General features: G+C 54.9%; 1 protein-coding gene across 3 annotated transcripts; it reads right to left on the bottom strand.

Annotated features, from left to right (window-relative positions):
- Positions 1–93: 93 nt before the first annotated feature.
- On the bottom strand, positions 94–27359 carry ADORA1 (adenosine A1 receptor). Of its 3 annotated transcripts, none has more exons than XM_065649436.1 (3): positions 27025–27359; positions 26282–26667; positions 94–1003 (listed from the first exon to the last, which is right to left on the bottom strand). In XM_065649436.1, the coding sequence occupies exons 2-3, from the start codon at positions 26620–26622 to the stop codon at positions 370–372; spliced, it is 975 nt and encodes a 324-aa protein (XP_065505508.1). In that variant the 5' UTR covers positions 26623–26667; positions 27025–27359; the 3' UTR covers positions 94–369. The 3 variants fall into 3 exon arrangements, with proteins under 3 accessions (XP_065505508.1, XP_065505510.1, XP_065505509.1); XM_065649438.1 differs by having other exon boundaries at positions 27084–27236; XM_065649437.1 differs by lacking the exon at positions 27025–27359 and adding an exon at positions 26832–26895.
- Between the last annotated feature and the right edge of the window lie 499 nt (positions 27360–27858).

Here is a 27858-nt window from a genome sequence, read left to right as displayed (position 1 = left end):
AAGATTGACCTGTGTGGTTTTTTATCATTTTTACTTTATTTGCATGAAGATAAATTGCGCCTTTGTCTGTACAATTTCTCCTTAAATACTCTGGAACCCTTAAAACAAAACAAAACAAAACAAAAACCAAAACAGGGGAAAAAAAAAAAAGGAAAGGAACAGTGCAGGCTACAATCTCAAAACAGTATGATGCTTGTGAATAAATAACCCCCCAGGGAAGCGGGGGGGGGACGCGGCTGTTCGGATTGCACAGGGCTGGTGACTCTAGCCCTCCCGGGTCGTCACCACCCGCTCCTGTGGCAGCAGGAGCAGCGGCCACATGGGGACCAGCCTGGGCACGGACGTCCTGTCTCTGCCCTCTCCCAGCTCCTAGTTGCCCAGCTCAGCCGCGGTGGTGCCGGCGTTTTTGTTGGTTTTACAGCAGAAGTACTGGTTCCAGATCTGCAGGAAAGCTGTCCGGAACTTCTTGATCCTGAAGGCGTAGACGATGGGATTCATGGCCGAGTTGCCGTGGGTGAGGAAGATGGCGGTGTAGGTGAGGATGTGCGGCGTCTCGCAGGATGGGCAGAACAAGGTGATGCAGTTGAGGATGTGCAGAGGGAGCCAGCTGAGAGCAAAGAGGAAGAGGACTAGCGCTAAGGACTTGGCGATCTTCAGCTCCTTCCCATAATACTTTTGCGGGTCATTGGAGTTGGAGGAGACCTTCTTGTTGAGCTGCTTACGGATGAGGTTGAAGACTTCCAGGTAGATGAGCAGCATCAGCACCAGGGGAGGCAGGACCCAGACGAAGAAGTTGAAGTACACCATGTACTCCATGCTGATGACCGTCTCAAACTGGCACTTGATGACGAACTGCGTGTGGCTGGCGTTCAGCTCCTGAGTCCTCCGCATCTTGTTCAGGTTGTTCCAGCCAAACATAGGGGTGAGTCCCACCAGAAAGGAGACGATCCAACAGCAAGCGATGGCCATGGCTGCCCGCCGGGGCGTCACCACGCTCTTGTACCTGCGAACGAGACAACAAGCGCAGGGAAGAATTAGATATGAGTGGGATGTTCTGCCTGGGGGTTAAAACTGCTCCAGGTGGGGTGGCAGTGCTGATGCTGAGATGGCATCGTGCTCCTCCCTCCCTTCCTTGGCAAAAATCTCTGCAGAGACAGGAGCTGGACTCGATGATCCTTATGGGCCCCTTCCAACTCAGAACATTCTATGATTCTAATTGTGCTAATAGATGTGTTAATGGACTGGTTTCTCTGCATGTGCTCTGGGGAACCTCATCCTGTGTTCCATCACCACCCTGGCCCCAGGGATGGGTGAAACTTCAGACGCGATGCTGGAGCTCTGGGGGTTGATGCCAAGCCAGCAAATGCATTAGCAACCTGGAGCGTGTCTATGCGTTCAACCCTCATATCTAGGGGGGTTTCATGATGCTCTGGCAGCCCACCTTACATCTGAGCACCCTACGCCCACAGCAGCAGGTCACCCATTCCTCCCACCACGCTCCAGCCCTGCCGGCACCCTGTCCCAGACAATTTCCCCTGCACTGGGGGAGGAAATCACCAACAAAAGCATCCTTGGGGACCCACCAGGCTGGAGAAAAGATCCGCTGGTGCTAATGGAGCCTTGGGGAAGCTTCTGGGCACAGCCTGTTTCATTTCCTAATGCACTGGGCCGACCGACAAAACCTTCTTTCCTGATGGGCCGGTGCCAAAGGCTAGAGGAGGAGGAGGAGGAGGAGGAGGAAGAGGAGGAGGAGGAGGGAGCCGTGCTCCTGCTGGACTCTGCTCCCCCCGATGCCACCAGGGAGCACGCCAGGGCTGGGCTCGTCTCTCCAGAACTCTCCAAGCGGCAAGTGGAGCCTGCTGGATTGATTTTTCCCCTTGGCCCTCAAAGGAAAGCTGCTCCTTGGACACTGAGAAGATTTGCAGCCTGAGTGTTATTGCTTTCCACTGGAGGGGACTAAAAAAATAATGTTTTTCTGACAGTTTACTGGGTTTTTCAGTGGTGCTGGTGTTAACCTGGCCATGAGGACCACATGGAGGTGGCTGGCAAACCTGCATCTCCATCCTGGCGCTCAAAGCTCCCTGACGCATGTCTGCAGCCCTTCCCTGTGGCGAATAAAAACGGAGCATTTGGGGGCTTTTTAATACACCAGCCAAGGACCCAAACCCGCTCTCCACTCCCTCGAAGGGGGAAATATGGTGGGGTGCAGGGTGGAGGAGGTGACATTAGTCCCCAGGAGATCAGATGGTCCCCGAGAGATTTTCCAAATGAGCCCCCTCTGGTCTGGGAACAGATTCCCAGCCTCCCGGTGGCAGCCAGGTCCCGTGGGAAGGAGGTGGCAACGCGGGCGGCTGTTTCCTCTGAGAGGCTGGAGCCGGAGGGTGATTTATTCCTCGTGGGGAGGAGAGAGGGCAGGAGACCCTGAGAAAGACGGGAGAGCAGGGAGAGCTGGGGCACAGGGAGGACGAGGGGTGGTGGGAGAGCACCAGGGGAAGGTCTGGGCTGGCCCATAGGAACAGCGGGCGGCAGAGGGATGCCAGAGGCTCCTGTGGGGCTGCGTGCTGGCCCCTGCACCCCACGTCACCGAGAACAGGTCCTTGGGGAGGGCTGATGTGCCCTTCCAGCTGTGACACCCTGCTCCCACCTCCCCAGGCTCGGACAGCTGGGGGAGGACACCAAAAATAACAGCAACACCCCCCCCGGCCTGAGCTCCTGCCCTCTTTGCAACCCCTGCAAATTGATGCTGGGTCACATCTCCCCACTCTCAGGGGTTTTCTAGGGTCTTCTGCTGATTTTGCTGAAAGTGCTGCAGTCCCGGCTGCTCCCCGCTCTGCAGAGCTGTGTGACAGTGGCGGTGTCACCGCGATCCCCAACTACCCTCCCGGGGCTTGCAGCCAGCCCCCAGGCATGGAGCTGCTCCCAGAGCACCCACCGCTTCTCCCCCTGCCCCCCCGCCTGGGTTTGGGGAGCACTGACACCTCATTGTTAACCATGAGCCAGGGCTGGATCAGAGGACGCTCTGTTCAGTCTCACAGCCAAGGCAGAGGACGGGGAACGGCTGCAGGGGGCCCAGCCTGGCTGGTCCCGGCCCCCTGCGGCTCCAGAACATAGTGTGTTGTTGCAGATGCCTATCAGGACAGTTGTGGAGGTCGTGCAGACCTCAGGTCCCCGGGTGCACACAAGCCCGCATGGTCCAGAGGGTGTAACACACACACAGCAGAGCAACTGCCCCACATGCTGCTCGCCCACCTCCCTGCTTCAGTGCATGTCCCTCCCATGTCCTCCCTGCACATCCATCCCTTCTCAATACACATCCTTGTTATTGCACACCCATCTCTCCACTGCACATCCATCCCTCTTTGCCTCACACAGAATCATAGAATCACAGAAGGGTTTGGGTTGAAGGGACCCCTCCAGCTCCCCCAGTGCCCCCCTGCCATGAGCAGGGACATCTGCACCAGCTCAGGTTGCTCAGAGCCCCGTCCAGCCTGGCCTGGGATGTCTCCAGGGATGGTTCAGCCACCACCTCTCTGGCCAACCTGGGCCAGGCTCTCACCACCCTCAGGGCCAACAATTTCTTCCCCATGTCCAGCCTGAATTTCCCTCTTTTAGTTTAAAACCATCACCCCTTGTCCTATCGCAACAGGCCCTGCTCAAAAGTCTGTCCCCATCTTTCTTATTGGCCCCTTTTAAGCACTGAAAGGCTGCAATAAGGTCTCCCTGGAGCCTCCTCTTCTCCAGGCTGAACACCCCAACTCTCCCAGCCTGTCCCCATATGGATGAGGACAGATCATCCCCCATGGATGCCCCCACCTCGCTGTGCATCCTTGCCCCACACCCATCTCTCTGCTGTGGTCCACATCCATTCCTCCCTGCTGCACATCCAGCTCCGCCGCCTCGCTGAGCATCCCTGGTCCGACCCACACAGTGATTTGAGCAGCAGGACCTGGCAAGGTTTAATCGCGACACAGAAGAAGCAGCCAGCAACTGAGAGCAAAGCTTGTCCGTGCATCCCCATGCACGTATGCATCATGGTCACAGGAACTACGGCTGAATCCGAAAAATACATAGAAAACAGCAACATCTGGAGCTGGAGCTTTTTCTCCTTCAAGCAACAAGCCAAGGGCAGGAGCAGCTGCAGCACCTCGTAGGGAAATGTGCTCCCCGGGGGCTCACGGGTGCCCACTGCCCCCATCAGCCCTACAAGGAGAGTGACAAAATCCAAAAAATGACTCGAGTTCTTCCTCCATGCACCCCACAGGGTCTGGCCATGCAGCTCTCAGGGGGCTCAGCTGCTCTCAACGCTGCAAACCCAACCAGAAAGGAAGGAAATGCTGGATCTCCCCTAATCCTCAGCCCCACAGCACAGGGTGTTTGGTGGGGATGAGCAGAAGAGGAGTCAGGGACAGACTTTACTGTTCACGTTTCTGCCTTGGTCCTACCATAAAGAAAAAACCTTTCTCATTTACCTCATTTTATGTTAATATGATAGGGCTGGAGTTTGGGACAGGTCTGGGAGGTAGAAGCACTAGAAAATGCTGATAGTGGCTCTCAATTAATAAATAATCTCATTATTATCATCAGCATCAGAACAATTGCTAGCATCATTGCAATTTTATTACTGCCATTATTTTTATTAACAGCTGCAACTAAAACATCCATGATAATAATCACTGGCATCATCATGCAATTTGGGTTTGTTCCCTTTGTCTGTGGGGTTTGAACGTGACCATAATTGCTGGCTTTTCCTCCTGCCCTCTCTCCTTGGTGGTTTTTGCATCATCCCTTCCCCACAGAGATGGGCATCACCCCAAGTCCTCCTGGACACCCTGCCAAGGCCAGAAGAACAACCATCCAGCCTCATCGACGTCCCAGTGAAATGGGATGGGCCGGAGCTTCAGTTTGATGTGGAACAAAAACATCTTTGAGGGTTTGGACAATAATGCAAAGAGGCAAAATATCAATTATTGCTAGAGTGCTGTTTGCATCCCCAGGGGAAGTGCAAGAAGTGATGGCTGGAGGAGGAGGCAGCCAAATTGTCCCCAAGGGCTGTGCTGAGCTAACAGGGAGATGTGGAGCAGTGTCCTCTGGGGAGAGATGCTGCCTCGCAATGGGATGCTCCCGGAGATGCTGCAGTCAAAGTTTATTGGGCTGAGGATGGAGTCACTGGGGGAGACAATGAGGCCCCTTTTCTCCAGGACATCATGAAATGCTCCTCGGGCCCTCACCCCGGGGACACTATCCACCCTCTTTTCTCTTCACTCATGATTCCCAGACTAGATTTAACTTCTTCTGCCACATCTTGATGTGGTCAGACCTCTGCGTCCCTCTCGTTTGTGGCCAAGGGAGCCCAGCTCAGCCCATGACCTGCTCTTCGGGTGTCTGCATGGGCTGGGCGAATCCCCATGGCCACCTAACATATCAGGACACATCTGAAAACCAATGCAGAGCAGTGTATTCATTGCGTTTCTGTTGATTTGTCTTTTGCCTTGGGGTCTGTTCCCCAAGAGAGAGATGAGGGCTCAGTTCCTAGATCTCCAAATCCAACACTCACAGAACATGTCCTCTTGGTTTGGTTGAAAAAATCTCAAAGATTCCAGGTCTGGTTTGAATAAAATTTGTTTGTTTTTTAGTATTTCTGGGAATATCCTTTTTTTGTCCAGAAAACACTTGCAGATGTCCAGCCAGCCCCAAGATGCGGCTTTGCTAGTCCTTGCTCTGGTCGGGTTTATTGCAGTGCAATTCCTAGGGAATTAATTCACTAATGAAGGCAGGCCATCACTAATGAAATGAAACTGGAGCCAATGTGGTGGGAGGAAAGGAGGCCAAGCTGACATGAAGCTCATCTGCATTATGAACGCAGCAAGGAAAAGCAGCCAGAGCATGTCCTGATCTAATTGAAAATGTCTCAACAAAAGTGCTTTGATCTTAGAGGATTTTGGTTTCTCCTCCTTTTTTCCTGCCTGTATCTTTGCTTCAGATCTTTCAGCGTCCTGGAGGCCGCTGGGCGATTGGTGCTCAAAGCTGCTGAGAAATATGAAGCTGAGAAATGTGAAGTGGCATCTGGGTTTTGTGAGGGACAATCTCAGCCGCGGCTCAGGGCGGGATGAGAAGGTCCCTGGGCACCTGCACGAGGTGGGAAGAGCTGCAGAAGAGACATTACGTGACAGAGGGACCCTGATCATGACTCCTTTGTCACCTCTAGCCCTGGACGTGACAAGCTGATTCCTTCTTCAATCTCTTGTCTTGGTTATTTTCCTCCTTTCCTTCAGATCTCTTTCAGGCTTTGTTTTGGTAAAAACCCAAAGTTCAAAATATTGAAGGTTATCAAGGATTTGTAGATGTATTAAAATATCTAAAAAGGTCTCAGCATTGGCGTAAATGTCTCTTAGCACCAACATTCCCCTTGCGTCACTTGAGTGCATCTCCTTTTTGTTCCCATCACTCTGCATGGCAGTTGGGAGCTTTGCTGCTCTTTGGTTTCAAACACGAGACACTCAGCCCTTCACACTCCCGACAACATCCATCCAACAACTGCAGCAAGTCAGTGCTAGTGATGGGTCCACAGGGCTGGAGCTGTTGGATGGTGCCCACCACGAGGGCCTTTCACACCCTCCTGCGTCATTCCAGGAACTTCACAGCCGGGTTGACAGGTGGCATTGACACAACCATAGAGATGATGTGAGAAAACATCTCCTGGGCAGAGGGATGCCAACACCGTTTCAACATATTGATCTCATGGTCATGTCACTTCTGGTTTTCCACCTTGGAAGAAATGTGGGTTTGTGACAGCTGGTGAGTGCATGGCCATGTGAGTGGTGGCCTTGGGAGGGACGGCCATCAACCAACATCAGCCAAAGCTGGAAGCTGGATGGAGCTCTCCATGACAGCCTGTTCCTACAAATGCTTGGAAGGGAGGAGGGTGGCCCTATCAGATTCTCCTCTGGGATGCGTGGGGTCTCGTCCTGATCCCCAAATCCCAGATCTGTCACTTGTCAGATGCCAACGGGCAGGTAAAGACATAAAAAACTGGTCCAAAACCCACAGAGAGTCTTTCAGGTGAGCCAGAAGAGTGCATCCTTCTGCAGCAAGGACGTTGGTGCTGGTTGGTGATGGAGACCCTGTCCGGCATCAAAACAGCCCAGCAGGCTCCATCAGCACATTATTTCCAGCCTGACACTGATGTCCTACCAGAGAGACACTTCCTAGCGCTCCAAAGGGACTGGGAGGACCCAAGGTGCCCTGTGCACTGTCACCTCCCAGCACCTCTTGTTGGTTTGTCCACAACAAATTTGAGCTGCAGGACAAACCTGAGAATTTCCAGCCTGGGACAAGAGGGGACAGGAGGACACGGTGCAAGAGGACAGACAAAGTGGCTGCAGAAAGGTGGTTCCCACCACCTGGCACCGTACCCGTGTCTGTTTGCTCAGCTGGAGGGGACAGTCGGGTGAGGACAACGTTGGGTTTTTCTACTGGTCACACTTTTGGACGAGCTGAGGATGGGTTCCCATGGCAGGAGAGGCACTGACGGGAACAGACACCCATGGGCCACTTCATCCCAAATCTCCACCGAGAACCTCTCTGGCACCCCTGGTGCAAACAGAGCCTGAGTCAGCGCTGCCCTGCTCCCACCGTCACCAGCTGTCCCAGTCTGGAGTGCGCACTGGGACAGCCCAGGGGAGAGCAGGAGAATGATGCTCAGTGCTCCCTGAACTGTGTGCTGCAAGAAGAGTTGGCGCAGGAGGTCCAAACCTGAGTCTGCGAGGGTGTCCTGGGGTCGATGTCCCTGATGGGTGCTGGGTTCTCCCTGTCAGGCTGCTGCAAGGCAATGAGCTGTGACTTCGGGGGTCACAGCTGCCACCACAGCTGGAGATAGCCCTGCAGAGGGGCACAGCGGGGCTGGGACCACCCCACCGAGAGCCAGAGAAGGATTTTCTCACCATATGGTGTCTGTTCTGCTTGGCATCAGCTCTACAAGCAGCTGGCACCTTTCTGAGCCCTACAGCTCAGCCCACACGTGGTGACTTGGAGTTACAGCAGCTCAGCAGCCCAGGCTCAGCAAAGAGAGGACCCGAGCATGACCGACCCTCTTCTTTGAGAACCTCTGCTCCCAAAATGCTTTGGATCTCCTCCACTGCAGCAAGAGGAGATGGAAGCCCACCACAAGGCTGCTCAATGCAAACCTGGTCCAAAGCCACCATGGGAGACACCAAAAGCATTTGCATGGGGATATATAGATCCATAAGTGCACAGGGTTGTGCTCATCCTACTGAAGTTCCTCCTAGTCCAGCCTGTGTCCAGGATTTGGTTTTACCATCCTAAGACAGTAACTCTCTGGGTAGGAATTATTCTGCAAAGCACAAGCGGTTATGGCTGGGTGAAGGAGCTGGCACGTCCACCAGATGTTTCTAACCGCTTTTAATAGCCAGTAATTCTTTAATGGATAAAGGCGAGGGTGATTATGAAGCTTATGAGAACAAATCCATCCTGCCAAAATTGCCTGGTCCCCACACACCAAGATGCAGCATCCCCAGGGCTTTGGTGAGTGCTTCGTTTAGTGGTGGGCAAAGCTGGAGCTGGCCACAGCTCCTGCAAATGGCAAGAAAGTGACAGAAAAAATGAGGTTTTTGTGCTTTGAGCTTTGTCGGAGCAGGTCATGCAAGGCCCTGGACCATTTGCAGTCCCCCTGGACCCCAGACAGGGTCTGGGGAGATGCTGCTGCCTTGGTGTGGCTTCAACCTGCCCCAACACCTCTCCTAGGACCGAGGTCTCTGAGGACTGCAGAGGGATGTGGGCACACCCCAAAGCAACCCTAGGGACACAAACATCCCCCCAAGAAGCAGTGGAAATAAGGCAGAAAAGGGCTTTATGGGCTAAAATGTCTGGAAATGAGGAATGATGCTGTGCCAGGGTATCTTCACCCCAGGCTGGCAATACAAAACACGAGCGTCTGTTAGGGATGTCCATCCAGTGGATGGTCACAAGTGTGGGAAGAGGTGTGTCCCCCCAGCTCCAGCGGTCCATGGACTGGTCACAGAGGCCAGACACATCCTCTGTGGCTCTTTTGATGCCATCAGCCCTGGTGGGACTGAGCCTCAAAGCACACGTGGCACCTCAGCACACCTCTGTTTTGGCATCTGCCATGGGACGGCACCACCCACAGCCTCGTGAGGCTGCTTAAGGGCTCATTTCCCTGCTCCCCAACACCTACACACATAGAATCACAGAATGTCCTGAGCTGGAAGGGACCCACAAGGATCATTGAGTCCAACTCCTGAATTAAAGCTCAAAACGACTTCGAAGTTAGCTCTGATTTGCACTGGAACTGGACCAGATGACATCCAGAAGTGAATTCTGACGTAAACTCTTCTACTAGTCTACAGTTTCTCCTTCACAAAGAACCATTCTAGAATGAGGTGGGGAGAAGCCAACAGGAAGGAAATGTTATCATTACCAGCTCTTATCAAGGGTGACGTACTTGGACAAATTGCCCTTTAGGACTTCACTGATCTAAGAGCTTCCCAGAGAGTGGGAGCAGGTCCTGCTCTTTCACTCCCAGCCATTCTCAGCTCCATCTTGTGGCTCCATCACAACCCTTGGACCAGCTCTGGTGTTAACTGGTTCTTCACTGAGCCAACTCATGCCCACACTGGCCACCTGTTTTTTCACAGAATCCCAGAATGTCAGGGACTGGAAGGGACCTCGAAAGCTCACCCAGTCCAACCCCCCCGCTGGAGCAGGAACACCCAGATGAGGTTACACAGGAAGGTGTCCAGGCGGGTTGGAATGTCTGCAGAGAAGGAGACGCCACAACCTCCCTGGGCAGCCTGGGCCAGGCTCTGGCACCCTCACCATGAAGAAGTTTCTTCTCATATTTCAGTGGCACCTCCTGTGTTCCAGTTTGCACCCCCTGCCCCTTGTCTTATTATTGGTTGTGTTATCATTGGTGGTTGCTTTTGAGTCTAAACTCCAGAGGACCAAGTTAAATCTTTGCCTGCTGAGCCAGAGACTTATCACATCTCTGGTCCCTGGGATGGTAGGAGCAGCCACAACATCACAGCAGCCTGGCTGAGTTCATTGCCAAGCTGCTGCAGACCCCTCCTGGGGCAGCTCCTGGTCTCGGCAGAGAAGTAGCTGCTGGATGGATCTCTGCAGCTTCGTTCGGGATGTCTGTGTCACCAGATTCCCTGGGCTCTGGCGATGAATCACAACCCATCTTTGGGAACGAACCCAGGCTTTCAGTAACCGCGGAGCTTCTTTCAGACCGTCTGCCTGGTTGTCCTCAGCTCAGAGGTGGGATGTGAGTAACCACCATGGAGCCTCCAGCGTGGACCAGTGCCAAGGGCATCCCACCGTGACAGGACGTGGCAAGGGGACGGGGGAGCACGGGAGGGCTGGAGATGGCAGCAGGGGAGGATTGAAGCACAGGGACCTCGCACACGTCTGTGCCCTGGGTGTGGAGGAGACATTGCTGTTTTCCAAAGAAGGCAAAGGAGCCTGTGTCATCAGTGAGAAAGGCAATTCTGACGTCTTTCAAGCAGTGTCCTTTACTCCAGCAGCAAATAGAAATCCTTTGGGCATACAGAATTAATCTCGTTTTCAAACTGGGCTCGGTTTAAGCCTGTGGCTGGGTCCTGATGCCTTCAAGCACCTTGTCACTGCGTAAGCAGCAATTCTCAGCAAGGACCACACGCCCGGTGCTCAGCCCCCTCAGCTCAAATGTGCGTGGGGGTTAAGCAGAGGGCTGGGGACACCCAGGGCATCCAATGCCTGATGGAAATGATCACTTAATTTGTGCCTAGCGGGGAGTGCCGCCCTCTAACCCCAGGCAGACCTTTCATGCCCCAAAGGGAGCTGTCACAACACCTGATGCTGTGGGCAGCACCGAGTGCACCCAAGGGTGCTGAGTTCTGGATGTGTCACCCTCCTGCTGCCGTGTGACTGTCCTGAGGGTACACCCGGTGTCCCTGGTCAACAAGGTACAAGTAACACTGAGCCATAGATTTGCCCCCAGGCAGCTCCAGGGCTCCCTCCCAGCTCCACCATGTGTGGTCACAGCCCTCCAGGATTTTCCTGGATCGCTGGCTTCTCCCTCCAGCACCCTGAGGTAGGTGGGAAGGAAATGATTTAACGCTATTGGCAACGGCTGCAAAATCATGAAACGAGCTGCAGAACCTCAGAACTGGGGGAAAAAAAAAGTGACGTTCTTGTGTTTTGGCTCCTGGTTTCAGGCAGCAGCATTTTTGAGCATTTGTCTGCAATGCAAAGCATGAGAAGTGCTGCTTTAAAAGAGAGAAGAAACAGAAGTTGAGATTCTTCCATAGCAGGACTTGGGGAATTAGGACACAGAGAGGAACAGTCTGGTCCCTAAGAGCTGAGGGTGAAATTAGCAGGGCTGGCTGCATCACTGAAGGACGGTGTGATGGGCACATTGGACTTGTTTTCAGTGTTGCCCCTGTGCAATAAATTTACTGGACATTTTTAGTTTCTAAACAGTTTTGTTGCCAAAAATAGAAATTTGAACATCTCCTTGGAGAGGAGTTTAGGTCTGAGTCTGAGGGTGGGTCCCGCACGTCCCCATCACATGGCTGAGCCCCTGCTATGCTGGGAGCGACCCCACCTCCAGCAGAAGACAATTTCTGCAGGGCCAGAATGTTTCAGGAGGACACACTCAAAATCCACGTGCATCCCTCTTTGGATAACGGGCTGGAAGTGTTTCTCACCCAACATCATGGCAGGGAGAGAATGTGCTTGGCCAGGAATCATAGAATCCTAGAATGATTTGCGTTAAAGGCACCTTCCCAGCTCCCCCAGTGCCCCCCAGCCATGAGCAGGGACATCTGCACCAGCTCAGGTTGCTCAGAGCCCCGTCCAGCCTGGCCTGGGATGTCTCCAGGGATGGTTCAGCCACCACCTCTCTGGCCAACCTGGGCCAGGCTCTCACCACCCTCAGGGCAACAATTGCTTCCTCATGTCCAGCCTGAATCTCCCTCCTTTAATTTAAAACCGTCACCCCTCGTCCTATCGCAACAGACCCTGCTAGAAAGTCTGTCCCCATCTTTCTTATGGGCCACTTTTAAGTCCAGAAAGGCTGCACTAAGGTCTCCCCGGAGCTTCTCTTCTCCAGCTGAACACCCCAACTCTCTCAGCCTGTCCTCCCAGCAGAGCTGCTCCAGCCTCGGATCATTTCTGGGGCTCCTCTGGCCCCTCTCCAGCAGCTCCATGTGTGTCCTGTGCTGAGGAGCCCGGAGCTGGACACAGGAATCCTGGATCATCCACCCTCACCACGCTGGACCATCACCCTGGGGTTCTGGCCAGCTCAAAGGCTCTCACACAGCCCTGCCCCGTCACGGTGATTAGCTGGGAGCTGATTACCCAGGCCTGGCTCAGCAGCTGATCCTGCGTGTGTCTGCATGTCACTGCGTGATTAGAGAAGTCATAGAATCAGAGAATAGAATCAGTCAGGGTGATGCACTCATGTAGCACTAAGGAGATGGGATAAAAGGCAGCTTTGGCTATCTTCAGTGTGAATCCAGGACTTTGCTGGATAAAAGCAGTCATTTTTTTAAATTACTGTTTGTATTGTACTTGAATTTTTCTATGCATTGCATACTTTTGTTCTTTATGCAAAATAATCTCTTTGAAATGAGGACTCAAAGTCAGCCCTCAAAACGGAGATGGGAGGGGGACGAGGGGAGGACAAAGCAAGCAGGCAGCTCTGAAAACCACTTAAAATGCCAACTCTGTCAAATGTGGGCTCTGTGAGAAGCTGAAATGAGATGGCAAATATAAAATGCCCGGTGTGATTGGGCTCTGAGAGCCTTTATGGCTCCTGCCCCATTCCACAAACTGCTGCGGCTTGCAGAAAGCCGGCGGTGCTGGGGGGAGGATGCCAGCTAAAAAGTGTCTGGTAGCATGGGGGGGAAGATGCCAGCTAAGAAAGTGTCTGGTACCACCTGCACAGCACCAGGGCAGCTGCCCAGTGCCACCGTCCTTCCCTGCATGTCACCACCAAATGCTGCTACATCGAAGGACGAGCCGGAGGAAACCTCGGGCTTGGTGAGTCTGAAAAGCACCAAAAGTCATTAAGCAGGAGCAGATCAGAGATCCCGAGTGGAAGGGGAATAAGAGGAGTCTTAAGACCGGCTGTGGGCATCGCATCTGCGTTCGACAGGACATCGCGCTCCACTCCCTGGGTAAACGGGAGGTGGGAAATGGGAGACAGCATCTCCGGTGAAGAGGCATTAACCCAACCACTGAGCACGCCTGAGATGGGTTTTTATCTCTCCAATGCAGAAGGACTCTTCAAAAAGACATATCCTACATTACAGCTGGAACAAGAGATCGGTATCACCTGCCTTTTAATTTCTTGGGTTTTTACACTTCTGCTTGCTAACCCGACTCCTCATTTTGCAATCAACAACTGAGCTCCTGAGTTTCTTAGGCTACAACTTGTTATTGCTGTCCAGGATCCTCACAGCACAATTTGTCGCCGCAAAGGGAACATTTTCCTTCTTGCCCTTAGCCCAGTTCAAAGATTAGTACATTCAAGCCTGAAAAATTGGCTGGAAGCTCACAAAATGAGGGAGGTTGTTTTCTCCGCCTAATGCCTAAATGAGAATTAGGAGCGCCGACGAGATCTACTGTTTCTAAACCGCGGAGGACACGGTAACCCAAAACAACCAGTTCAGCGTCTTCTGTCCAATGCGCATTTCCCCTGGCCTGATTAAAAGATCAATTTCAAATGCAAAAAATAAGTTAGATTAATTTCTTTTTTTGCTAATGAGTTGGCTGTATGTACTTCCAATGAGTGAAAATCGTTTGGGAGATGCTGTTCCGTGCCACAGCTGACTTCCAGCTTCTGTCCTACACAACTTGCCACAAAACATGAGTAAAACCTGTGTTTTTCACCCCTCCACAACACCACAAAAACAGGAGTGAGGACTGGAGTACGTACGTGTCAAGCCCTTAGGTTATTTATGCTGGGATGAATCTGTCCTGGGCAGATCCATGTACCTTGATCAGCCAAACGAAATGTCAAATTGCAAGTGAAGGCTCCAGTTAACACCACAATCAAATGTTCCCTCACCGCAGAGAATCGATCTTTTGCCAAGAAAACAAATAAAAAGTGCAAGTGCAAAGCAAACATGAAGTTTATTACTTAAATTCTGTTTTCTCTTTCAGATTTAATAGATGATTTATTCCCTTGGAGGAAAACTGATTGACCTTGCTGCCTGGAAGGAATCAGCTCAGTATTTCCATTAGGATGGCGGAGAGAAAGAACTGAGACCTAAGACCAGGAATTGCAGCAAAATGCATCAGCTAGGCATAAATGATACCCTGTTCATCTTCCTAATTACTCTGGAAATTAAATCCAGGCAAGAAGCAATGGGCAGACGCAGCCTGGGTCTGCCCAGGCAGCCTGGCTGGCGAAGGGGATGGACGTGAGGGCTGTGTGGGCCAGGCAGGATCAAGCCCTCACCACGTACGAGGAGAGTGACGGTCCCTATGACGACTGCAAGGGACCCGGCATCACGGCATCACAGCACATCACGGCACAAGGGACATAGAATCATAGAATCACAGAAGGGTTTGGGTTGGAGGGACCTTCCCAGCTCCCCCAGTGCCCCCCCTGCCACGAGCAGGGACATCTGCACCAGCTCAGGTTGCTCAGAGCCCCGTCCAGCCTGGCCTGGGATGTCTCCAGGGATGGTTCAGCCACCACCTCTCTGGCCAACCTGGGCCAGGCTCTCACCACCCCCAGGGGCAACAATTTCTTCCTCATGTCCAGCCTGAATCTCCCTCCTTTAGTTTAAAACCATCACCCCTTGTCCTATTGCAACAGGGCCTGCTCAAAAGTCTGTCCGCATCTTTCTTATCGGCCCCTTTTAAGTCCAGAAAGGCCACAATAAGGTGTCCATTAAAATAAACCCCTCTCGCCTGCATCTGCCCGGCTCTGCACGGGCTTTGCCACGTCCATCTGGACACAGGCTGCGCTCTGAGCTCTGCCGGTCTCGTCTGCTCAGTGCCACAGGCGAACAGAGCCATGTGCACCGAGAAAAATTAGTGTCTCATTTTTGCATGTTACAAGGTTTAAGCCACCGATTGTTGTTACCAGTGCAGCAATGAAAGAAATAATTTAGTCTGTAAGACTGTGCTAATTATGGTTATGTCTGAGACGGCATTTCTCAGCGTTGGTCTCTTGGTGTTTTTGGAGAGTTTGTAGCATCGTTCCCTCTGTGAACAGATGGGGAAACTGAGTCGCAGAGGGGAGCTGTGACATGCCAAGTGAAGCACGATGAACCGAGTTGAATGAGAAAGCATCCCTGGTGCCAGGAGCTGGCACCTCCCTTGTTTGAAGGAGGCCAAGAAAAATCACCCTGGTCTCTGGATGCAGGGAGAAAAATGGCCCAGAGAAGGCAAACAGACAGCCAGGATGGCGATGTCCAGATTTTCTGTGTTTTGGCCCTCCTTTGGGGAGCGATGGAAAGGTTTTATTGCCCCCTCAGGACTGGGGGATGTCACCTCTCTGCCTCTGTGTCCATGTGGTCCTGCTCGGGCATCGCTGGTACCCAGGGTCTGTGTGCCAAGGCACCACGGCCGGTCTTGGGGACAGCACTGAGGAAGGCTGGTGAGGAAGACAAGTGAACAGGGCTGAGGAACAAAACCCCTCGAGCTCCTTTTTTTGTGAACAGAGACTTTTGTTCTTAACAAAAATCCATCCAAACCAACCAAGACTGCGGTGGCTGCTGAAACTGTTTCCTGCTCAGTGCTGGGGGGCAAAGCCCAGGAGGGAAAGGATGGGTGGAATAATGGAAAAGGCAGCGAGAGACGGGGCCAGGGTGTAAGGGGGGCTGCTGGGTTCCCCCAGCTCAGTGCAACGAAGAGCAAACCCAGATGCCACAGACCTTCTGCTGGTTCATCCTGCTCTGCGCTGCCCTACATCTCCAAAAACGGTCCTTCCCCTCTCTTTGACCCCATCACCCATCTGGCCCTCAGCCCATCAGCAATTGCTGCCTGTGCTCTATAGGAAGGAGGATCCCAACCCCTCAGGGTTATTTTATGCCCTCTTACTGATTGCATCACCAGTGATGTCTCCTTAGTACCCATACCTGCCCGTTCAGCCGCCCTCCGGTTGGAAAGGCTGCGTGCCCGTCAGCATGCCGCGGTGGGGCTGGGTGCTGGGATTGGAGTGCTCAGCTCATCGCTATTCTGCAGGACACCCCGCTGGTTGTGGGGCTTTTTTGTGGCCACCCTGGAGAGCATCAATTGCTCTTTCTTGCCACTGGGTATCCCGCACAAGAGCCATGCGCCTGTCCCAGCAGCTGGGCAGCCGTGCTGCCAGAGAAGGAATCTCCCTGCCAGGAGGCTGGACAGACTCTGGGACAGCTGCTTTCCCATTTCATGGGCTTTAAAGTTCGGGGCACCTTGGATGAGATGTGGCCCAAAAGGACCAGCACCCTGGGACCGCTCCTCCCAGCCCATCTGTAACCTGCACGCTGGGATCTCTCCAGCTCCCGTACCCTTGAAAAATCATTCATTTATCTCCAGGATAAACCAATACTGTTCATATTAGCTCAGCTGTGCCGGCTGTTATTTCCTCAGGCTCTGAGATGGTGCTGTTGTCCCCAAGGGGACGAGCCGCTCAAGCTGTCCCTGTCCCTCCCAGGAGCCTCTCGCCTGCATGGTCTCCTGGTGCTCCATGTCCCGCTGTCACGGGGATCACGACCCCCCCATGACCTGTGTCTGGGCTTCCCTCACACCCCTGCGGGCAGGACCCTGCAGGGTTTTTCCCCCTCCTTCCTCCAGCCAAAGGTTTTTCTTCCAGCCCATCAGTTGAAACGACTCAGGTGTGTGTCATGAAGAAACTCATCTCCCGGGTCATTTCACCACGGTGCCTCCTCCACGTTTTCCTCCTTTTTTCCATCCTTCTCCGTGTTGCAAAGACCTTTCCATCCCCTCTGCCTCCACACCAGAATATAGACTGGCCAACATGCCGACTTTCTGAATTTCAGACCCCTCTGGACGCCCTCACGTCTGCTCTGACCGGTGCCACTGAACCTGCTCTCCACGCCGCGGCTCACACTGTGACCCTGTGGGATGAGCCTGCTCCTCCCTGCTGTCAGGCTGATTTCCAGCATGGCCATTTGGATACGATAGCTCGATAGCGCCCAGAGCCTTTGCCCAGCCCTGCCTGCTCTGCCTTGGAGGCCCATGGACTCGCAGGTCCCAGGCCACCCAGTTGGGTGGCTGCTGTGTCCCCTCAGAGCCTGTCCAGTGTCCAATAGTCCCCTGTGTTTGGGTATAAGCTGCTTCGAGATGTCCTGGACAGGAGATCTCGTTGGGTCTTGCCTCACTGGCTGCAAACTGCAGCTGTGGGTCTGGGTGTCCCTCCAGATCAGACTTTGAGAATGGAATCTGGTGAGCTTTGGCCCAGCTGTCTCCATCCAAGCTCATGGCCAAAATCCCCTTTCTGGTCAACAAAGTCAACCTGACACTTTTAAGACACAGTTAAGCTCATCCTAACACCACGAATGGGCTAGACAAACCCTGCTGGGATGCACCCTGGGGTGTAACAGGAGCTGAGGGTGGCTCAGCTGTTGGTGGCCTCATGGCCCATGTCCAACCAGAGCGAGACAGATGCCACATGTGTGTGCCAAGGGTTGGGCAATGACAAGGACATCAGCCTGTGGCTCCAGAGCCAGTGGCTGGGGACAGGGTTGGTGTTGGATCTGTGGAGCCTGAGCCCGCCCGCACACCCAGCCCTGACCCCGTGAGTCACTCCTTTCTGCTCCATCACCTGCTCTGGCCGGCGTGGAGCAGAGGTGGGAACATTTCTGTAAAGACCAAGTGATGATGACACCTCCCATTGATGGAGTCACATTCTTTCATCTCAGAGCTGGAAAAAGACCCAGGACCCCCATAAAAGGGCTCCTGCATGTCCTGAGCCAGCTCCAGCATGGGGTGGCAGCGGCGACGGCCACACCACGGTGAGCTGGGCCTGACTCAGTCCTGACACGCTGCCTGCAGGGCCAGGCTGGGCTGGCGGGGACCAGGCAGGCTGAATCAGCAGCTTTGCCTTCGGCAGAGCCTCCTCCTGTAGGGTGTTTCACTTGTCTGGTTGCCAGCAGCTGCACAGGGTCTGTGCAGAGCACAGGACACCAAGTCCCGATGTGCATCACCACCGCCTCCACTAACCCGGTACCCTCGGAAACACCCCAGTCACTCCGGAAAAGTGAAAACCATCCCCAAAGTGCTCGGTGGTGCTGTTGGAAGTGGGACAGTCTGTCTGGGTGTTCCCAGGTGTTTGGGGGGCTCTGTTGTTCGACCATGGGTCTGATGGACTGTCATACCATGGACACAGCGAGGGACCTCACCTTGCTCAAGTACTCCCTGTGGGCACCTTGCTGTCAATCCCACCGTGTTTAGGTGGCCCTGGCTGAAGTCGCTCCTCACCTTTTGCTCAGTGGGAACCTCCTGCCTGGTTTATATTGCCATGGGATGAAGAAATGCTAGCTGGCTTTGTAGAGTAGGCCCTCTTGGGTTGATAGTACCATTGGGTACACCTGAGTCATTGCTATGGAGATGGTAGAACCTTGCTGGGTTCCATCCATCCTTCACCACCTGGTTTGATGCCTGTGTTCCCTGCAGGATGAATTAATGGGCAGGAGCACTCTTGCCAAGGACATTGTCCCCACAGATGTATCTCAGCCACTTTTGACCATCAGTGGATGGAGATGCTGTCACTTTGAATCAGGATGGATTACTGACAAGAGTGACTTTTAGCATTCTTGAGTCCAGGCTCTGCCAATCGGGGACTTGCAGCCCAGGAGGACCATTTGGCCTCCTGGATAACCCCGTTTTGTTGAGTTACTTGTATGGATCACCACGGCATGGGCTGGGGTCATGGACATGAGCCCAGCTGATCACCACACCGCGCATGATCAGAAGGGTCAGGTTGTCCCAACATATCTCAGTGTCCACACCTGCTGTGCCCCAACCTCCATCCCTGCCTGGTGGGATCACCCTGAGTGAGCCACGGTGCCGCTCTGTGCCTCAGTTTCCCTGTCTGCAAATGTGCTTTTGCCATTGCTGGGAACAAGCCTTCAAATTTACTGGTGATGCATTATCAATGCTTTAATTTAAAAATCAGTAGAAATGGGAAAAAAAAACCCAAACGATTAAAATATCCCCAGAACATGATTTTGGGGTGTAGCAGAACACCAGCAAGAAGGAGTTGGTTTTCATTCATTTCCCTGCAGTGCAACGTTGGCAGACATGAGCTCTGCTGAGGGGACAGATGTTGACTCGCAGAAACGGGGTCAGGGCAAAATGATACCCTGGGAGATTACCCAGCATGGGGACCACAACTCTCCCCACTCAGAGACAGGAGAAGGGCGGGGAGGATATGGAGTGCTGCTGCTCAGGGCATATGGAGGCGATGCATCTCCCCTTGCCCTTCTGATGCAGAAAATTTGGGAATAACCCCAAATATCAGCAAATCCAGAGCATCCCTGCACAGTATTCACTGCTCTTCTCCCCTTCCCTCTGTGCTACCGAGAAGGGAGCATCCCCCGGTCAGATCCTCACTGCATCCCAAGGAGGGGGACACTCACAAACCCCAAAATTTCCCCATAGAGCCCTGAAGCCGGGGACACTTTTCACAGCCCGAGTCTCTCCCGCTGGCTGGCACGGCAGCGTCTGCAGCTTTTTCGAGTGACCTGATTTTGTCGGCAAACGTCTCGCGGTGCCGCTGCAGCAGCTGTGCAGGCTCCGGCCGAGCTGATCCAGACGTCCCCACGCCGAGGGAAGAGCCCGCGTGGCTTTGATCTCTGACTTAGCACAGCCTCGGCTGAAAATTACTCTGCGGATCACAGACTCAGGCTGCAAACCGGCTCACCCGGGTATTTACCAGGATCTCACGACCAATCTAACCTGCTGGTAAATCCCTTCCCCTTTCCAAGGCTCTGAGAATTTTGGTGATACCAGAATTAGGGTGTTGGTCCCAGACCGGCACAGCTTGTCCGTGCACTCCGGGTCTGGTTCCAGCAGAGCTCGGTGTGAAACGCTGTTCTGATTTAGCACCCGCACGCTGAGCTGGTGCAGGGTGCTGGAAACTGCAGCTTGGGAACACCCCCAAGTCTCCAGCAAACCTCTGAACTGTGATTCCTGCCTTTTTTTCTCCATCCTTGGTTCAGATCTGCCTGTTCCTTTGGAATGAAGGTCTCCATAGATCACCCTCGTTTGTTAAAAATATACCTGGTGCAAGGCAGCCAGGGAAGAAATAAAAGCGGTGGCTGCAAGGACCTGCCAGTCCCCAAAATTTCTCAAGTTTAGGAAAAATGGGAGCGTTTTCCTTGGAAATTCAATCTGCTTTTGCAGGGACAGGGCCTGTGATGATGGATGGCATCTTTTCATTGACTAACGGAGGTTGATGGAAACCCAGATGAGCTCCTGGGTGCGAGACCCCCGCAGCTCTTTGAGCTCACGCTCCTGGCTCTGGGTCACCTGGAAACTTTTGAAATGTTCCCTCTAAATTTAAAAATAAGCCTCAGAAGAGCCAGGACATTGTTTGTTCACTTGCCTGGCTGGGCAGCATCACTCTCGTTTATTCTCTGTTGTGTTGGACAGGTTGGCTAGAGACATGTCCAGTCACCCTTGGCTCCCTGGGGACACGTCAAACATGTCACCTGGCCAACGGATTGCCCTCCGATGCAGAGGTTGGAATCCTTGAGCCAGCCTGAAAAATTGCTTCTGAGGTTTGATACCTCCCCATTTCGGTGGGTACTGTCCCCAGGGGACCAGGTTGCACAGGCACTGGGGTCACCACGCGTCCCAGCCTGGTCCGAAACCCTCCCCATCTCCATCCTGGACACATCTGCTGGGTCTCAGAGCCCAAGTGTTCAGGGAAGTTTCCTGTCACGTCATGTTGGGACTGCTGGAAGGATTTTCCATGGGATCTTTGGTGCTTTAGTGCCTGGATATTTGGGCCAAAGCAGGGTCTGACCCCAACATCCTCCTCATCCCCCATCCCACGGCAGCAGGGAGCCCATCCTGCCAAGACCCTCCGTGACCTCTCGGCAGAGGAAAGTGGGGAAAACCATCTCAGACACATGTCCTGCTCCATGACCCAGCTGGCCGAGGGCAACGAGACTTCCTGGGCTTCCCTGTGACCCAGCCCCAGCTGGCCCCACGCCTGCAGCTCTTGGCAGCCCTGGAGACAAGGGGAAAGAGCGCTGCAATCCCGGCAAGAGCCTGAAGAACAGTGTGGTCAAGGGGGGAAAACTTTCCTCTTCCACCGACGTGTCCATCCGGGGCTCGCAGGCTGCCTGCAAGTCTTCCTCACCTCCTGCTTGCAGTCCAGGGCCAAGGGATGCTCCTGCCATCCCTGAGCTGGGTTATCTCCTCACGTTCAGGACAGGGAACTTCAGAACCACCAGAAAATGCCAACGCTGTCCCCAGAGCCACCCACAGACCTGCGTCCCAGCCTCCTGCCCCTCTCATTTCTTAGCCATTTCCAGCCCAGTTTGGTCTAATTTCCGCAGCTTTGCAGCCTCACGCGTGTGTTTGAAACCTTCGGCAACACAAAATGCAGCTCGGCCCAGCGGGATGTTCCTCGGGATGCTGCAGGGCTGGGGGGGTCACCCTAATATCAGGGCCCAGGCACAGAGGGTGGGGGTCCCTGACATGGAATGAGAGACTCCATGTCCACAGGCTCTTGCTACCAACAGATCTATCCAGGTTTTTTTCTTCCTGGCACATATTTAAAAGCGTTTGTGGAAAGAATTGATGGTCCAAGACACGTAGACAGGGGTGAGACCCCCAAGAAAACCCTGAGATGGGACCAAGCTGCATCAGTCCATCCAGCGTCCCCATGCCAGCAGCTCAACCGTGTCCTGAGGACACTGACTCCTCCCGCCGTGGCCCTCTCCAAAAAGCCTAACACACCACCACAGAGCAGAGCCAGGACCACCAAGCCAGCCTTGGGGCAAAGGCTGGAGCCAAAGGAGCTACATCCCCCCCAAACATCCCTCCAGCACCGTCCCCTCCAGCATCCTAAAGGAGCTACATCCCCCCCCAAACATCCCTCCAGCACCGTCCCCTCCAGCATCCTAAAGGAGCTACATCCCGCCCCAAACATCCCTCCGGCACCATCCCCTCCAGCATCCTAAAGGAGCTACATCCCCCCCCAAACATCCCTCCGGCACCGTCCTCTCCAGCATCCTAAAGGAGCTACATCCCACCCCAAACATCCCTCCGGCACCGTCCTCTCCAGCATCCTAAAGGAGCTACATCTCCCCCAAACATCCCTCCGGCACCGTCCCCTCCAGCATCCTAAAGGAGCTACATCCCCTCCAAACATCCCTCCGGCACCATCCCCTCCAGCATCCTAAAGGAGCTACATCCCCTCCAAACATCCCTCCGGCACCATCCCCTCCAGCATCCTAAAGGAGCTACATTCCCCCCCAAACATCCCTCCGGCACCGTCCTCTCCAGCATCCTAAAGGAGCTACATCCCACCCCAAACATCCCTCTGGCACCATCCCCTCCAGCATCCTGCCGCCGGTCGCTGCGGGGATGCCGAGGGGCCGGTTCCTGCCGGACGCCCCCAGCCGGCTGCTTCCCCTCCCTTTGAACTTGTTTCATCTTCCTCAAGTGTGGCTGCAAGAGGGAAGTTTGGGCTGGACCGGGGGACCCCGCTGTGTGCGGCTTGCGGGGGGTGACAGGACGGGGGTCCTGCCTTGCTGCTGGGTGGGGAGGAAGGATGCGAGAGGGGAGATGTGAGCTTTTCCACCAGCGTGAAGGAAGCAAATCTATTTTAGGTGGTTTCCAGCAGTTCCTGTGGAGGCTGGGGAGTCTGGTACCCTCTGCTCTAACCTGCTTGACCGGAGTGATGCTCTTGCATCCCACCATAGTTGGGAAAAGGCCCCTTGGGGGAGGCAGTCTCCTCCAGAACCCAGCAGTGGGGAGGGATGCTACCCAGGGGTTTGGGACAGAGGGAGAGGGTTTGGTGGGATATCCCGCTCCCTCAAGCATGCTGTGGGCACAGGGCATGCCCTGGGTTTGCCTCCAAGAGCAGGAGAAAGGAGCTGCCAACTCAGAGACTCCTCTCCATCCCCCCAAATCTGCCTCCACCTTACACAAGTGGCCCGTGTTCCTCTGTTTCTGTGGCCATAGGAAACATGGCCATGGGAGGCCAAGATGGAGCAGCAGATGCCACTTGGGCATCTCCCGCTGCCATCCCGAGGCTCATGACAAACGTCTCAGGGCACCATTTGCTCAAGACGCTGCCAGCAAACCCCCATCCCGGGACAGCAAAGCTCCCGATCTCCCCCCAGGGCTCGCTTTCCAGCCAGGTGCGCGGGCAGCGGACGGGTCCACGTGTTTGCTGAAGAAGGAGCAAACCCGTGGGCTGTTCCCCAAGTTCACAGTCCCGGGGCCGGGTATGCGTGGGCAGCCAGGAGCTGGATCTGGGCTGCGATGCACCGTGTTCCCCCCTCCCTGCCAAGCTGCGTTTCCAGTCCCTGCTCCACCTAATTAAACAGAAAGCCAGTGGTGACTTTGCTTCTCCTTCAGACAACACTTCCCAGCCAACAGTCTCGTTGTCTTCTCTCCCCAGTTGGCCAGGATGTGGCAGGGATGTGAAAACCCGTGCACACCCCTTCATGGAACTAAATGGCCTCAAGTTGCACCAGGGGAGGTTGAGGTTGGATCTGGGGAACAATTTCTTCCCCAAAGGGCTGTGGGGCATTGGAACAGGCTGCCCAAGGCAATGCTAGAGTCACCATCCCTGGAGGGGTTGGACAGACGGAGATGAGGTTCTCAGGGACATGGGGCAGTGCCAGGGCTGGGGGAACGGTTGGACTGGATGATCTTGAGGGTCTCTTCCACCCAAAACAATTCTGTGATTCTATGATGCTGGCCGGCCATGTGCCAGAGGGATGTCCCTGCTCCGTGTCCTGGCTGTCCCAGGGATGTGGCTGAGGCAGAGACCCCCCGCATCGCTCCCCATCTCCGTGAGATGCCATCGCTGCCTGTGGACCCCCGGGCACGTTGGCAGCTCCCCCTGAGATCTCCCAGGCATGAGTGGCCACGCGTGTCACCAGGGACCCGAGTTCTGCCGCGGTGTCACAGGCTCTCAGCACCCTGCTCCAATTTGCGCAATGGGTGGGTTTGGCGTTTCAGTGAGGAACGGCACCACGAAGCCACGATTTGAGCTGTCAGCACTGTAAAAATGTTTGCGGTATCATCTGCTGGCATCTAGCAACAGGTTGGGAGAAACTTGAGGCATTTCAGATTTTGGGAATACTCTGAAGTGGTGTTTTCTGCCCTATTTGCCATCTACGATGTTTTGCTGCTGCTATGCCTAGGGCACAAAATCACCTAAAATCATCACATCTGCCAACTGCCGGGAATTCACACCAGGGAAAGAAGGAAACATCCAGGGATAAGTGAACAGGAGAGTTGGTGAAGCCGAACCCTTCTTGTTGAGGCTACAAAACCTTTCGATATTAAAATAGGCTACAAAACATCAGAGGAAAATCTCATGATGCCGAGTGCTCAAGCACAGAATGAGACGAGAAAATTCAGGGTTGATATTGCAGGAGAAAAACCCACCCAAACTATACACAGCAATAACTTAATATTGCTCCCAGGGAAGCTCCTGGGCTCAGGGCAGAATTCTCCTCAAAAAGGCTCATTTGATGCTCAGAGGCAGCAAGGGAGCTAAAAAGACAGAGTTTGCTAGAAAAATGACAGATGTGAGTGAGGCAGTGTTGCTATGTATAAAGCCACGGTCCTCCCACACCTGAACCCATCCCCACTGCGCCAGGGATGCAGGAGGACCGAAAAAACACCGAGAGCACTGACAGGGTGAGAATCGCTTTGGTTATATGGAAGACGAGGATTTTTCAGGCTGGGGAAAAAAAAAAAAAAAAAAAAAAAAAAATCACACTTAGGAAGAAAGTTGGGAACAGGCTGTGAAATCGTGTGCGGCAGGGAGAGGGTGGGCAGGGACCGTGGGTTTGTCCCGTGTCCCCCTCCCTTCTGCTCCGCCGCTGAGCAGCCTGTGCTGGTCACGGCTGGGGGAAAGTCCCAAAGTAACAGATCTCTGGCCTGATCCAGCGGATCAGGGAACACCGAGCACATCGGAGCAGCGAGCTGATTGCGATACAGGTGCCTCCTGTCCCTGTCCCTGTCCCTGTCCGGGAAGGCGATTCCGGCCACAGGAAGGGCCCGACACCCACTGGGGTCTGGGCAGCATCTAACACAAGGACGTTGGGTCCCTTTTGGGGGGGTCTGTGTGCTGATGAAGGGTCGTGGACCCCTCTGGCGAATGGAGGGTGTATCTGAACTGCAAAGGGGTCGGTGGGTGACACGAGCTGGGTGAGTGCTCAGCCGTCCTGAGTTTTCCAGCAACGCTCTTGGCAGCGGGAACCTTCCCCGAGCCGACAAGCCAGAGCGAGGTGGCCCTGCAGCCCCAAATGTCCTTGGACACAGCAAGAGGGACCAGTGACAGCGGCTGCACAACCGGGACGTGCGGGCTGCCCTCGAGCAGCACCGATTGTGGGTGTCACATCCCCTTCCAGCCCCACTGACACCCCCCGGTCCCACTGCAGGGAGGGAGTCAGCCATGAAGTGGTTAAATATCTCCTCCTGCAGCAGCAAAGTTCAAATAAAGTGCGTTCCCCTCATTTATGCCCAGTGGTATTTGCTATGGGCTTGACTTTGACAACAGACACAGATGATGAGATGGAGAAAAACAGAGAGAGGAGTCATTTGTGGGGCAGCCCCATGGCCAGGGATCTCTCTTGGGTGTGCCTGCCCCACAAGACGTGCCAGTCTGTCACCTCTGGTCCCTCAAAATCGCAAAGCTGTGTTGCACATGTCCATGAGCAAGCAAGTTATCACCCCCGGGCTCCCCATGGCAAGGGAAAACCTGGGCTGAAGACAAATCTATCATCCCCTTTCCACTCCCTGAAGCGCCCCACCGGTGCTCTCCCACGTGGGACACATTTGTCCTGGTCATGGGGACCGGCTGCCACGATGCAACCTCTTCCTGCACACCCCGCACCCCGTGACCCCCCAGTGAAGCTGCTGGAGGCTCCGGGGCCCCCCCAGCCCAGCCTGCCCCGGTTGCTGCCGCAGCCAGATGTGTCCGGGCCAGCAGAGCGGAGGAAGGACCTTTCTCCCAGTGCTTCTCCCAGAGTCTGGGGCATCCTCACTCCCTTTTAACCCCCCCAGCAGCCACTGCAGAGTCAGTCCCGACACGTTTTCCCACCTGACAGGGATCTTCACCCGCAGGTATCGATCCACGGCGATGGCCAGGAGCGCCAGGATGGAGCTCTCGGTGAGGATGAGGACGGGACAGGCCACCATGAGGCAGCTGTAAAACTCCGTCTGCGGTCCGACGTCGATGATGATGGCCAGCGGGATGACCAGGGCCCCCACGGCCACGTCGGCCACCGCCAGCGAGACGATAAAGCAGAAAGTGGCATCCCGCAACGCCTGGTTCATCTTCACAGCCCAAATGACCAGGATATTCCCCGGCACGGACACCAAAGCGATGAGGACTTCGATGGAGATGTAGGCAGCCTGGAAGGCTGAGACGGAGTGTGCCATGATGCTCGGGTCCCCTCCCCGCTCTCGCTGGGGTCCCTCGGTCACCTGCAAACGCACAGGGGGACGGTCAGTAACTGCGCTGCGAGCCGATATGCAGCCTGTGCAGGGGGGGTGGGAAAAAAACTCCCAAAACAACAAACAAAATAATCCTCTCCCGTTTTTGCCGTCCCCTGGGGCTCCCCCCTCCCCGGGGCTCATCCTGCACCCACCTCCATCCCGCTTTACAACCGAGTGGGAGCCGCCGGCAGCGGGGGCAGCAGCGGAGCGCTCGGGGCCGCCCCCCAGAGCCCCGAGGGGCCGGTGCAGCCGGAGCGGGACCCCCCCACCCCACCCCCCAAAACTGCTCCTCCCCCGCCGACCTCGCACCGCCCCCCCCCCCCGCCCGGCCCCGACCCTCCTCACCTTGTCCTGCAAGCCGAGGGCTGGTTTTGGGGGTGCCCAAGATAGCAAGAGGTTCTTACCCGCAGGGTAACGGGGGGGACATGCTGGGGGGGCGCGGAGGGATGCTCGGGGCGCGGGGGCGCGGGCTGGGCTCGCTCCCGGTGCCCGGCACCGTTGGGCTCCCGCAGGCTCTGCCAGTTCCCAGCCGGAGCGGGAGCATCACATGGTGCGGCCGTTCCGGGCGTTTAAAGAGCGACTGACCCGATTTGGGGCTCGGCGGGGCCGGGAGGAACCGGGAGATGCGGCGGGGGGGGACCCGGCAGAGGGGGGAGCAGCAGAGGCAGCGCCAACCCCGAGCTCCCGACACGGGTCCGCTCTCGGTTTTAGCATCAGAACCGGTTTTTGAGGTCGGGTGTGAGCAGAGGATCCCGGGGGAGGGTGGAGAAGGCGGCGGGGGGGGCGGAGACGAGCACCCAGCGCATCAGCCGCTGCTCCGGGTCCAGCCCCAGCACCCCAAATGAGACCTGGACCCACCCAAAGTGCTGGGGTGCTCGCTCGGGCTCTGGGTGACAAAGGCTCACCCCAAATCACTGCTGGTGAGCCCCAAAGCACCTTTCACCCACTGGACGGCACCCTTAGGTGCTGGAGGGGCTGCACCCCCATGTTGGTGAGGGGGGGCACAGTGTCCCTTGCATAGAGGGCTGTGTTGGTGACAAACAGAGCTGCGGGGGCAGGCGGAGGGTCTGTCCTTGGGAAGGAACGGTGACCCCAAACCGGTGCTGGGGCTGGACCAGACGCTGTTTAATGTCCTGGGAGAGGTTTGGGGGAAAATGGCCACCCTAAAATTTCCCCCGC

The sequence above is a fragment of the Caloenas nicobarica genome, chromosome 21, assembly GCF_036013445.1.
Source record: "Caloenas nicobarica isolate bCalNic1 chromosome 21, bCalNic1.hap1, whole genome shotgun sequence".
Lineage (NCBI taxonomy): Eukaryota > Metazoa > Chordata > Aves > Columbiformes > Columbidae > Caloenas > Caloenas nicobarica.
This window is presented reverse-complemented; position numbering and strand designations above follow the sequence as displayed.

Coding starts and splice junctions, on each gene's coding strand:
- ADORA1 (XM_065649437.1), bottom strand. Junction 1,004..26,281: donor CGGGTGAAGATCCCTGTCAG/GTGGGAAAACGT, acceptor TCTCGTTCGCAG/GTACAAGAGCGTGGTGACGC.